The 14,250-nt window shown below is 40.3% G+C and overlaps 1 protein-coding gene across 2 annotated transcripts in view; it reads right to left on the bottom strand.

Annotated features, from left to right (window-relative positions):
- Window positions 1-297: 297 nt before the first annotated feature.
- The window catches only part of UBE2E3 (ubiquitin-conjugating enzyme E2E 3), a 59,705-nt gene continuing 45,752 nt past the window's right edge, over window positions 298-14,250 (bottom strand). The window contains exons 4-6 of one of the 2 annotated variants that reach the window (XM_009885615.1): window positions 5,857-5,989; window positions 3,921-4,068; window positions 298-2,835 (exon numbers count right to left, since the gene is read on the bottom strand). In XM_009885615.1, coding sequence (XP_009883917.1) covers window positions 2,738-2,835; window positions 3,921-4,068; window positions 5,857-5,989 — 379 coding nt within the window. In that variant the 3' untranslated portion in view covers window positions 298-2,737. The remainder of the gene's footprint in view (window positions 2,836-3,920; window positions 4,069-5,856; window positions 5,990-14,250) is intronic. The other variant, XM_009885616.1, reaches the window with a different exon arrangement.

Here is a 14,250-nt window from a genome sequence, read left to right as displayed (position 1 = left end):
CCAAAATGGAGAAGAGGAGGGGACATGCGATATCTTTAGCCGGTCTTTTTCACAAAAACGTCATTTCAGTTTACTTTTTCCCAAATACAGGGCCCAGTGATTGGCGATAAGAAGATGGAACTGCAAATTGGAACTGCAGAACAGGATCAGTGCTATGCTTTGGTAGTGTCCAGTATTCAACCCCAGCACAGCCAGGAAGGAAATAGTTTGAAAACACCAGATGGTCTTTGCAACTGGTATTTTGGATGTATTTCCAGCAGTGATTTCTCCCCTCCCCATGAAAACAGACACACATTCTCATTTAACAACTAATTGATTTATTTAACAATACAAATTTCTTTCTACTGCATGGTTTAGCAGAGAGAACTTGAGAAACAAAATTAGCTTTTCTTTTTTTTTTTAAAGTTTAAATGTTTACACAAAAACAACCTTTACTTCAGTAAATATAAAATTTACACACAAAAAAACTACATTAAAAAAGAACAGAATCATGACAAACCAACAACAAAAAACAAACAAAAAAAAAACCAAAAAAAAAGGATGGGAATTCAGTGTAAAGGATCCAATTGCAAGGAAGGCAAGATGGGGCAACACTCACAAGGCATCCCACTTGTACACCTAGGTATCTGAAGTTGTAGGTACAATACAAACTCAAAATACATTAAAATTAGGATTAAAACCTGTATTTTTATACCATAGTACTTTATGATATAAATATCTGTAGATTCTGTAGGCAACACAGTTAACGTGTGAAATACTTAGTTTGCTCTTGACTGGAAAGTCACTGGAGTGGTGTACGAGCATCGTGTCACCCACGAGTGCGCTAACGGTCAGCAGCGAGCAGACTTTAGACGTCCAGCCCGGATGTGATAGCCCCTTGTTTCTTTGCCAATCTGTGCTATTTCTCACACGTCCAATGACATGATGAGAAACTCTGGTCACCTTCAGCAGTGATTTCCAGCACTTCATCTCCTGGCATTAGTCTGTTACCTGACTTAGGCATATTCACCTGCCAGATCCCCTGTTTCTCATTCCCTTTTGCACTTCATAACCTGAACTCTAAAGCTATCTTGTAGCTATCAAGAGAGACTGGCTTCTAGGTTAAGATATTTGGGATACACAGTTCTTCAAGCCACCTTCAGGAATCTGTAGAAATACTTAAAGTAGGGTGGACAATTCGTGGTCAAGGGTTATGTGATACAAAAAAACAGGGACCTATATAGCGATGGCTAACTTTAGATCTAAATCTTTAACATTTTTTCTATTGCTTTAATATTTAAACTTAACATTCAGTTTTCATATATTAAATGAGCAGAGCATCTTATTGATGGAAGTGCTACATTATCTCCAAAAACACCAGGTAGGAAGGGAGACTGTAAAGTTTAAAATCAAGTGTAATTTTAAAAATCATTTAAAGGGATCAAGTCTCTTTTTTATATTCAATATTATGACTGGCAACCTATAAAAGCTTAAATTATAAAACTATTAGTGACTCTACTTTTTAAACTGTATGTACTATAAAGCTGTATATCTTTGTTACTTACAGATGTTACAAAATTTCCAAGCCAAAAAGTGAAGGGGGGGAAACGTAGTCTAATAGTTTTACAGGTTTCATTTTCACTAAGAAAGGTTCATTTCCCCCACCGCTGTTTTAATGTCATAAAAATCTGGTTAAATTTATTCTACTCCTCTCTTTTCTGGACAGATGATACAGTGTTCAATCATGCTTTGGAAGACCATTTTCAATGGATAACTGTAAATCTCTAGATCAGCAAGTCCGACTTGCTTTACTTGGAAACAAAAGCACCAGACTATCTCTAACTTGGCCCTCGTCCTGCAAAAAAAAATACATAGCAAGACTCAGGCAGTCCGTTATGAGAGCAGGACTGGCCCTGAAGCAACCAGCTACATGGACTTCTGAAGTAAGCATATGCAATGCTCTCATTCCAACTTGAGAAAGAGCCAAACAGCATTAAATTTAAGGAAATCGTAAAAATGACATTTGTTCTCTTAAAAACAAAACAGGGAAAACTTAAACAATCCACAGGTGTGCATTAAACATTTAATAGCAAGCCTTTGCTTATGTATATTAATTTAAAGATTATCCACAGGGATCTGTGATACATTGGCCCTGCCTTGTTACTATAATTAAATTTATTCAAATATTAATTTAAAATAGGAAAACAAAGAAACTACTCCTTGGGGAACATGTTTATTGTGTTTGAGATGATACACTGGGTGCTCTCTGAGCTACAAAGGGAAAAAGGAAATCCTTTCATTACAAACTGACAAAGGTAAAAGTTAAAACAGTTTTCACAACAGCATGTACCACATATTGGAAATAGATCTGGGTTTAATACAAATGACATAATTCCTAGTAATCTACAGCTACCTTTAATAACTTCATACAGATAATGAATTAGGCTAAAATGCACTATAATATTTGGTTGACTTCAGGAACAGTATCCTTAGTACATCACAAAATACATTTTGATATCCCAAAGAAGCAAGACTTGCAAGTAGGCATTTTAAACATAACTAATCTACAGCTACAAATTTCTACTCCTGATAGCATTTACCTTTTTGGGGGGCAGTATCCCAGTCTTCAAAAGGATAAAAGCAGAGTAGAATCAGTATAACATATACACAGAAGTCCGTATTGTAAAGGCTATAAAGATTTGTTGCACACTGCAAAGTTGCCTTCCGCACCTTCACACTGCACAAAGTAGTTTGTCATTTATGTTGCATATCTCTTGGTCCACTGTCTGGCTATCCTGTCATGTTCTGCTCTGTTGGTCAGGTACTGAGTGGCTATGCTTCCAACCAGAGGGTCAGCTGCAAAAGGCAGGAGAAGATGCATTAGAAACCATTCCACAATAGGAAAAATATAAAAATACACGATTTAAAATACAGAATCTGTTCCAAAATATAGTCTTCGTTAGTCCTGAAATTGCTGTGAGATACAGTGGAGCTTTTATCACACAAGACATTTCCAAAAGAAAGCACACAAGCCACAATGAACAGAAAAAGAAAACAGAAAAATCTGTTCTGGTTATTTGCACATTAATGAATCTTGCCCCAGCCAGGCGCCCCGCTTTCACCCTTTCAGAGGGGCTGCCTGCATGCAGGGGACATTCGGCGAGCGCAGCCTGGTGCACTCCTGTCACAGTGCTGGGCAAGACTAGCGTACGTTTGGGTATCAGGACTGTAGGACACACAGAGAGGGCATCCATTTTGCTTCAAGAGTCATCAGACTTTTGTATCAAAGAGGCTAATCCACTTCTCCCTGATCATTACCAGCCTTCTGTAAACGAACTGTCATCTTAGCACTACGGCACTACTGCTCGGTTCCTGCCCCGCAGGCAATTAGCACTCATTGCCTAATGACACTGGTCACACAGTTGTTGCTGAGAAACTGTACTGCTTCCAGTGGAGTTCCCTTCCTCCCAACAGGAACAAGGAACTCCCTCTGAAAAAGGGAAAAACTTCTCTGAACATCATCCCTCTCACATTTGCAAGATAAAGCGTTTCAATTGCTGTCTTAAAAGAAGGGACTTCCTGCAGCGTCTTCCAACCTGCAGGATTTAGGAGTTTATAACTCAAGAGAACTTCCGTGCTTTCCTGATTGACCACTCACTTGCTGGAGCTCCCGCAATACAGACCTGCAATGACATCAGCTTAGGTTCTCCACCATACCCTGGGAAAAAAAGGGCTTAATACCATTTACTTTCTGTTGTGCCAACAGGAGTGAAAAGCGCCGTTAAATGTGGGACCGCATCCAAGCAGGAGTGTTTCCCCTCTCAGTTTTAAAAAGAATTATTTTTATTTAATCTGCATATAATCAAATATACAAATTACATTCCATGGCAACTAAGTCAAACGACTAAGAGTGGACGCTCAGCAAACTATCAGCTCCTTACCCGGGTTGCAGTCTGTCAGAAGAGAACAAATAGACAGCAGAACCTTTGAAATAGTCAAAGCAGGGCTCCAGTTGTCTTTCAGGATATCCAGACAGATGACTCCCTGACTGTTGATGTTGCAGTGATAAATTCTGGTACGGAAAGTAACCTAGAATCACAGCGTAGGAGACAGAAAGACGGTCATTCAGTGTTGCCCAGGGATGCTGTCCCTTGTCTCTGAGGAGCAGCAGTGCCTGGGGCGCTCCCAGTTCTGCAGAGCTTCTGTGGAGGCAGCTCCTCTCTGCTCCTTTTCTAAAATACAATTGTTTAACAGAAGAGCGCATGTTTACTGTAGTCGTGGCTACCTTTAAGAAACCTACCATGGAGATCTCTGGTGCATAAACTGCTTTCACACAGGCCCTCTGTCTGGTACCCACAAAATCTAGGACCTACTTTGTAGTACTGTACGTTATTTAATGACCATATTGCATGTCAAGAACGGTCTAATCACAAAGGTAACTTTACTGTGGTTTCTGAAGGTGAACAAGTGGACAACATTTGGCTGCATGTGCAGTATTATTTGATCTTTTCCTTTCTTTCAAAAGCCTAAATATAGACCATGAAAATTAATATTTAAAATTGGAGCATTGTATTATTCTTGTTCAAACTAGCAATTAAGTCTTTGCCTTACCCTTCAAGAGGCAGGACATAATATACAGCCAAAACAATGCTATCACACTAACTAACACCATCCTTGTTTTTAAGATATTTCAGACTAATATTGGTAGAGCATGTAAGCATTATTCTGCACAAAGAAGTTTTAAGTATTTAAGTGCTTTAATTACATAAAGCACACGAAGATGATGAAAATTTTCTTATACATACTGATGCAGGGGGCAAAAAAACATGATGTTTTCTGAAACTACTGAAAATTCAAAAATGATCATGCTCTAAAAAAAAACCTACATGATTTTCATGAGGAATTTGTCTAAAACTGCATCACTTCATTATAACAATCTTAACTCAGAGAGTATTAAATATTGTGGGTTTCAGAGAAGTGTGAAATACATAGAGAATATATTATTCTTTATGCTGTAATCCTTCTGGGAATGAAAAAAGGTATTTGATTTATAATAAAAACATTATACCCACAAGAGCTGTAAGTTGTAGAAACATTGTGTGGTAGAATGTATTTAGATTTTGCAAACATCAGCAGTGTCCTTTCTGGTGACTTGGTCAAGAGCAGTAATTTGGCATTAAGGGAGGGGGGAAGGGAATAACCTTTAACTTCTTTGATATCCATTAGTAAGTTATAATTTCTTAAGTGTCCATACTACTTCTGAGCAAGGAAATGAAATTTTAGTTTAAGTCAAGATTAGTTTCATTTAATAAAAAGAGCTTTTGCTTTAAAATATTATCAAACGAGGTTGCTGATCTTACCAGCAGTAAATAAATTGACATTTTACACTAATGGAAATCATCACAGTAATCTACCCAACTTGAAGTGACAATGTAACACTCTAGTTGTCTATCTAAACTTATTTTAGCTTTCTGTTATTTTGCTAAAAATTACATGGAAGTATATAATATAGGTTCATAACAGGAAAAAGTTTATTTTACATATATTTTAGTAGCTGAAATGAGAAGAAGGAAGCATAAGAACATCTTGCACTGTCTTCTATTAAAATTAACATTTCCTGAATCTTAACTCTTGATCAGAATTATCATCTCATTTATCACTTGGTAAAGCTTGGAAATCAGTATTGACTGTGGCAATTGGGAAATAAATTAGACACAGGACTTTTCTGAAACTGCAAGCTAAGACTTTGGACCTTGTAGTTTTCAAGAGACCATAAACAAATTTGATACGCAGAAAGCAATGAGCACTCACTCACTGCAAGGTCCATTCTTCTCACATGTGAAAAAATGATAAACACAATAAAAACCTTACCCTTACCTTTGGTGGCTTGAATGGATAGTCAGATGAAAATGTGATATCCAGGAAAAAAACGCCTCCTTCGTATACAGAACCTGGAGGTCCAAGTATAGTAGATCTCCATTCATAAATGTTATCTCCTTTAGGACCGGCACTTTGTAAGAAAAGAGGAGAGAGGAAAAAAGAGTCAGGTGTGCCTTTGAGAGAGACATTTTATGGATTTCCTTCTACATTCATTTTGTGCAATACAAACCACTTGCCTATCTTTAACACCTGCCTAATTTCCAACTGATTTCAATGGGCTCAGTGTTTTAAACAACCACGAAAGCTGGGCACGCCGCTGTTCATTTGGAGGTACAGCAACAAAACAGATTGACCATGAACTACTGGACTGTGACCATCTGATACATACCCCCACATCCGCTTTCTCAAGTATATGGTTGCTCGGAGCTCCTACATCATGCCCTTCCAATGACATCATATCCATAGACAAAAGAAGTTGTGTATCTTGGCCACACTCACCTTCTCCAGGCATTAAACAGATCATACCTTCATCAAAAATGTGACTTACACATACATTAATATACATTTATTGCCACCTGCTTCACAGGCTAGAGTGAAATGTTACACCCTTGGGCAGGAAAACTGGGGATGGGAGAGACAGAATGAAATAACCTGGAATTGAGCTTCTTACAGAACTGTCAATCCAAATAACTGCTTTCTTCAGGATAGGTTTGTGTTACGCCTCCAGGCAATCAGCATTGAGACTACTAGCCAAAACCAGTTTATTTTAAGAAGTACTATACTGAAAGCATTTCTCACTAGGGGGAGGGTTATTGCCTAATTAATTATTAAAGTAAAGCTTTGAAAGAAGGGATAATGAACAAGCATTTTCTCGACTTCTGAGCCATCATACTTAATGCTATTATCACACAGTAACCATCTAACCTCCTCACAAAGAAAGAATCGAAGTACAACCTTATTTCTGTAAGCAAGTCTCGGGGTAAAAACTAACCTAGCCTTCTGCAAAAGGTCCTGAATCTGAACCGATGAGATCCAAACCGACTGCTATGGAAAACACCACCGCTGAGCTCACGCAGGCATGGTGGATTCATCGCATCTATGCAGACCAGTCAATAACCCAGCACTGTAAGAGATCCTTTCAATTCTCCCCACCTCGGCAGCCTCCCAGGCACCACCTACATCTCGCAGACAAATGGTGAAGCATCCCCATCCTTCTCTCTCTGCGGTCCCAAGGAACAGGCACGGAAGACTGTCATATGTGATTGCACATGAAGCACGCGACAAGGCATGGCACCAAGCTGTAGGCTGGGAGTTTGTGGTTTATGGCATTGTTCAACACTCAAGAGGAGTCTCCCTACAAGCCCTCCAAGTGTTAAGGCTCTTCCCATGTCATGTCACCTCATGTATTTGTCATACATATGTCGGCAGTCTATAACGTGGCATGTTGAACATTCATCCTTACTGTGTAGCCAAACACATGGAGACACTCATCAGAGACAAGGAATATGAGCAGTCTGCAAATCCCACACCAAAAATTTAGCTATTTTTACATCAAGATCATATTCGAGAAACAACCAAAAGCTGATGCTGATTACGAATTCCCTTTCAATTCATAATTTTCCAACATGTTTTTTATCTTGCAGATGTTTCATGTACCAAATGTTTAAACTGTTGCGGGCCTTTCATTAACAGGACAAAATAATCATGGATTTTGGCTGACATCCTATTTAATTAAAAACAAAAAATTATTTGATAGAGCTGTAGCTATTTTCCTGTTGCCAGAATGAAAGTAGGTAACAACAGCATACTGGCCTCCAGAGTACAGCTGAGAAAGAAAACCCAGAAATTCTGTCAAAATAAAGTTTGGGTCTAAAATCACTGATCTTATTTGCAACGCATGCACGAAAGTGGAAGAAAAACAGTAGATACATTTTAGGCAAAAAAAAAAGAAGGGGGAAATCCAGAGGAAGGAGGTCTGTTTTCGATGATGTAATGAATCGTTTGTACCCTCAGTCACTCCAGAAGATAATTCCATTCATGCTCTCTAAAAAGCAATTAGTGTAAGAACTGAAAATATTGGGGCAATAATGACAATATTTAAAACCCACACAGGCCACTGAAATGTTTTAATTAATTCTTGACATTCATCAAGCTTACAGCTAATTAGTATTGTGCTTGGAAACCAAATTTCTATGGAGCAATTCAATTTCAGCATTAGATGTCCTAATGACTGTTTTATAGTTTAATGCAGAGGTTAGTGCTCTTGCCTCGTGTGTCAGGTACCTTTCTTTCATACACCTCTAACAGCTGGATGCAATTCAATCAGATTAATGAAACAGCAGAATTAAATTAGCGACATATTTCAGCCCAACAAATCAGTCACAATTAAGCACGGCACCAGTCCAGTGCCAAACTAGCTCGTAATCACCCACCAAGTCAGAGCAAGGGCATCTATCAGCTAGTAGCCAGAAGCTAAGTGCAGTAACTCCCTGACTATGGCTATCTGCAATCCTCTTCTATGCTACCGCTAGCAATATATAAAAGGATCGGGCTGTAACGCGAGAAGGGGAATTGCTAATCTTCCAAGAGGAAGAAAATACCATGTTTGAAACCCCACCTGGAGCACTGCATCCAGCTCTGGAGCCCCCAACATGAAAAGACCTGTTGGAGTGGGTCCAGAGGAGGGCCACAAAAATGATCAGAGGGCTGGAGCACCTCTCCTGTGAGGACAGGCTGAGAGAGTCAGGGTTGTTCAGCCTGGAGACGATAAGGCTCTCGGGAGACCTTATTGTGGCCTTCCAGTATCTAAAGGGAGCCTACAGGAGAGCTAGGGAGGGACTTTTTACTAAGGCATGTAGTGATAGGACAAGGGGGAATGGCTTTAAACTGGCAGAGGGTAGGTTTAGATTAAATATTAGGAAGGAATTTTTCACTCTGAGGGTGGTGAAGCACTGGAACAGGTTGCCCAGAGAAGCTGTGGAAGTTCCATCCCTTGTGGAAGCTCCATCCCTTGTGGAAGCTCCATCCCTGGAGGTGAGCTCCATCCCCCAAGGCCAGGCTGGATGGGGCTTTGCGCAACCTGGTCTAGTGGGAGGTGTCCCTGCCTATGGCAGGGGATTGGAACTAGATCATCTTCAAGGTCCCTTCCAACCTAAACCATTCTATGAAACCTCTCCTACTGCTGAGAAAAGATTGCTGCAATGTCAAAAGTAACACACAGCTGTAACAATAACCGCACACAGATAAAGGAGAAAATTGTTAAATCGAACAATTTCACTACACCCGATTGAGGTTTGTGAAATTCCTATTTAACAGCTGAAGTGGCATCTCACTTCCAGTGGTGTAAAAGATACACCTGCTTTATTAGCAACCTGAAAATCCCCACCATTACTGCACACACATTGGTGTGAGGCGACAGGAGATCAAAGAGCAGAGACAAGACATCACACTTGGTTTCTACCCGCTGTGTATTTCCACTGGGGATCATCCTCAGCCAACCATACCCTACTTTGTCTTTTGTATACATATCAAGGTAATCTTTTTTGGAAGTAAACAAAACCACACTCTCTAGGGCTCAGCAAAACATACCAGACCTATTCAGGTCAGTCTCGGCCTCTGCAATGATTCCCACAAGGACAGGACACTGGGATTACACCCACTTGGATGACTGCAAAGAAGAGCAGAAGGTGCGGTCCTGCCTCCAGCAACACCTCGGTTGTGTACTGAGCTGCAAGCCAGTGTGAGAGCCCCTCTGGAGTCACCACAGAGCATCGTCTCGGTGCTGCAGAATGCCACAGTGAGGGAACTGCCACTCCCTGGTACAAATCTAACTTCAATTTTCTATTTTCTATTTCATTGATATACCCAGAAGAAATACTCTCCTCCTTCTCTTGGGCACTAAAGAGGCTGGCATGGGAGGTGCTTCTAGGGGCTGTATTTTGAGCTCTTCATTCCCAGAAGTTCTGCTATTCAAGAGACTCACTCTCCTATTGCAAGCACAGGCTTCGAGCATCTCACCTTAAACCTTGAGAGCTGTGGTGAGTGACAGCCTAGGAATCTTTCTCACTGTCTGCCACACTGGACAGAATACCCCAGGCAGAGCGCTACAATGGGGAATGTCCATGGTTTTCTTCCCTTTCCTTTTTTCATCACTGAAAGATCCAGCTCCTTTTGACTTCCCCCATGGAATCCATACTGACACAAAATCCTCCTCTGTTCTGTCCTTTAAAATACAAAATCCTGCTGGAGCAACGGATCTGATGACAACTTCAATGTTTTGGCTACACAGCATACATGCGCAGTTCATTGCTACCAGCCTGCTGCCCTCCTAAATTAGTTTACAGAACATCACAAATTCAGTAAAGGCACCACATTCTCAATAGAAGAACTACTTGACTAATTTTTTTACAATATGGACTACGAAAAATCTCAGACAAAATAACAAAGCAAACTAATTGAAGTGACAAAACATTCTTTGCAAAATTAAGGGTATTTTACTTCATACATAAAAGCTGGATTGATTTTTTAAAATAAATTAGATAAATTGACAGAATAAAGTTAACTGGCTACGTCTGCTTCCTATGTAAATATTCATTACGCCACTTCACTGAGGGATATATACCTGATCCAGATAAGGCAAAGGATTTATAACCATGCTCTATCCAAGCTAGTCCGCTGAACAGATTTAATTTACAAGTGTGACTTCAGATGGTGCATTTGAGAAGACGTGAGGTTAAACTCTAGGGACCCACAGGGTGACACCAGGTCCTTTAAACCTAACTCTGCTGTAACCTGGCTCTCAGGTTTCATGAAGACGAAGAACAGCTTTTCCAGTGCAGCATCATGAGCATTCACATGGATGCAGCAGCATTCACACCAGCAAGTCTGTTACACTCTTGATGCAGTGGTTACAGAAATCAGAATTCAACATTTGTTACAATTCACTAAATCAAAATGCATTAAAGCTGCCCATATGGAACTAGCTGCAGGATGAGAAACTAGGACAAGAAATTTCCAATCTACATGATGCTGGTAGCATGCTGCTTTCTGCACTTACTAAATGTGCTTCTCCTGTCAACAGCACTCCTCTGAAACACAGGGCTCTAAATCTGGTGACAGTATGCAACTTCATAGTACCGAGACTGCGATAATGAAGAAGAAAAAGGGTGAAAGAAAACGTAATTTAGCTAGATTTGATGTTAACTCTGTGTTATGCTTTATTATCAGAAACAATTTGGGTCTGTAATAGGATACAACTGAGGGGGGAAAAAAATATCTTCTTTTCAGGAAGCTTCCCGACAGTGAAGTCTGGCAGACTCTAAAAAAGTCTTATGAGAAATGTCACCATAAAACTAAAGGTTCTGGTCTATATCCCAAGATGCCTATGGGGGGGTGCCTACATAGCACAGATTTAAGTGGTGGAATATTTTCCTACATTCTCCTTTCAAAGGCCGCACCCTTAGGTCTGATACCCAGTCAGGTACCACAAAGGCAGCAGCTAACAAACTGAATGGGGTACCTGGCATGAGAGTTAGGTAAGGAAAGAGCCCCCTCCATTCTCCCCAAACTTTTGTCTCAAGATGAGATTCAGCATCCAAAGCTCTTCACAGACTGCTCAACCACAGTGACTTCGTCACAATGGTATTATAATTTTTACAGAAATGTAAGAGAAGACAGTGCTGTAAGAAAGCAGTAAGGTATCTTTTTTTGATTTTCCTTAATTCAACTGAAGGTATTAAGGAAAAGAAGAATGAATGCCCTTAAGTATGTTCCACAACCTCATGCTTGAAAAACCCACCTTATAAAACCACATAGTGAGTTTTGCAAAATCCACAACACAGCTTCAGAAATGGAGTTTTACAAATCCTGCTGTAAGAAAGGCAATCAGCATGTGACCAGCACGAAAGGCTTTGTTTTGGACAGCAATGTCTCAGCTAAAGCTGTTGGATGATGTTCTAGTTCAGCACCTTGCCACTAGAGGCTAACAGAGCTGCAATAGATCCTATCAGCATATACAATTTGGGCAAATACAGAGATCCTATCTGTAGTGAGTCTGCCTGCCTCACCATTGAAGCTTCTGAGCTTGATGAACTCCTCTCCAGTGGAAGGAGAAAGCCCCAGGCTTGGGTAACTTCAAATTATTGCAGAGGTGGGGACTCATATCTACCATGTTGGGTATCAAGTGCAGATGCTGCCGTTTGCCCCTCAGACTTCCCAAACAATTAGGGTAGAAAGATCGGTGACTCTCAGCAGCACAAGTAGCATCTAAATACTCCTTGATACCAAGGTTCTCCACCTCCCTCTGGTGACGCCTACTTTTCACTGAGGCATGGGGAGCTTGGCTTCTAACTCAAGCCTTTAAGTTCAGTGCTTTGGAAAATCCTCCTCACTCTCCACGCAGTGAGAAAGGGTTGTCTAGCTACCTTGTAGCACACTAGCTTTTCATCAAAAAATATCTAAAGGGTGGGTTGAAGGAGGATGGAGCCACACTCTTCTCGGTGGTTCCCAGTGACAGGACGAGGGGCAATGGGCGCAAGTTGGAACATAGGAAGTTCCGTTCCAACACACGAAAAAACTTCTTTACAGTTCGGGTGACAGAGCACTGGCACAGACTGCCCAGGGAGGTTGTGGAGTCTCCTTCTCTGGAGATTTTCAAAACCCGCCTGGATGCAGTCCTGAGGAATGTGCTCTAGGCAATCCTGCTTTAGCAGGGGAGTTGGACTAGATGATCTCTAGAGGTCCCTACCAACTCTGAAAATTCTGTGATTCTGTGATCTAGATATAGATACACACTGCCATACTGTTGGTAATTAAAAAAAAAAAAAAAGAAAAAAATCTCACAAGGAACCAAAGGATCTCTATCTGGTGCAAGCTCTCTGAGCTGTGTTACTCTGTGAAGCCTGGAGAAAGCACAAATCACTTACCAGTAGTTGTTTTTTAATGTTAAACATGAGAATGGAAAGATGCTCAGATTATTTTCCTACTTTGGTATTTTCAACGTTTTGAAGAAAATTTAACCATTACCTTTTTTTCTTAATCCTCTTTTCCCAATGGTGGAGGCGCTCTTGTATTTTTGGTTACAGAGCACAAGAAAGAGAATAAACATTAATTAAAATACATATGTTTGTGGCTTTCAGTACTGTGACCTTTAAAAACTGACAAGCAAGGACAGCAATTTCCATTTTCTTTATTTTTCAGGGCCTCGTTTACAGGGCTTTCTGGAGTACTTATTCTCAGTGTTCATATTATCAGCGCCAGTGCCTAAGCACCTTTACGTACAGAATCTTGGTAGTACATCCTCTACACACAGAAAGCACACTGGTTTCACTGGCAACAGCCTCAAGTATAGCCCTGATTTTTGGTTTACAGCATTTTTCTAGGGTTGGACACACGTGGACTGTCTACAGCAATATATGAAATCCATGTTGAAAACACTTTTTTAATAAAAAAAAAAAAAGCGTTTTTTATCAGGTACTCACCATTATTGAGGTTTCAGGTTATGTGCAATTTCTTACAAAGAAAAAAGTTTCACTCTATTGTGTTCTTTATATAGCTACAAGTGTTCTTATTTTACCTGTCACTGAACTATCTGCTACATCTGTTTGCTGAAAAAGGTTATTTACTGCTTCTAGCAGATCCACAGAGGCTCTGTGTAACTGAGGATACACAGAGTCTAGTTCACTGTACAAACCTTTGCTTCTGTCACTCCCTTAAAGTCTATCATGGCCTTTAGACTGAAATCTAGAAATTCCTGAAAAAAAGAAAAAAAAAAAAGAAACCCACCTATTTTTAACTGATGGCTCCCCTGCTAATTCAGCTGCTTGTAAAGCAGCGCAGGACTTGTGCCTGAGGCCACGCTTCGATGCAACAGTAAATCCAACTTGAGAGCTCCTCCTACCAGATCAAAAGCAGCGTGGCTACTCAAAGCAAAGTGCTGATCCAACGTAAACTAACTTGGCCAAACCGTACACGTTCCAAAAACGCAAATGGATTAGGTTTGTAACACCACGCTTTATGCCTAATCAGGTATCATTTGTCCTCCTGCAGCCAGCGTAAAGAGGGTATAAACTTTAGATTGCACGGTCCGGCTTAGAAATGTAATCACGCGGCCGTATTTGGTTCACGTCAAATTGTACCATTAGGGGAATCTAAGCGAGTGCAGATCTGCTATTAATCACCCTAAAGAGAAAGATGCCAGATTGTAGTGTTTTAGACGATTAAAACCTCCAGCACTAAACTTGCCATTAGTAGAAGAACATACACTGTCGTTACTAAAAGAAGCTGAGTAACAAATCATTTGATAATTCCATCAAATCTGTAATATGTAGATAAGCCAAGTAATGTATTTTGGAAAGCTGATAGTTTTTCCACTGCCAAAAGCCCCATTAAATT

Source organism: Charadrius vociferus, unplaced genomic scaffold (assembly GCF_000708025.1).
Source record: "Charadrius vociferus isolate BGI_N301 unplaced genomic scaffold, ASM70802v2 scaffold315, whole genome shotgun sequence".
NCBI classification, from domain to species: Eukaryota; Metazoa; Chordata; class Aves; order Charadriiformes; family Charadriidae; genus Charadrius; species Charadrius vociferus.
The sequence above is the reverse complement of the archived record's forward strand: the minus strand, read 5'-3'. Positions and strand labels throughout refer to the sequence as shown.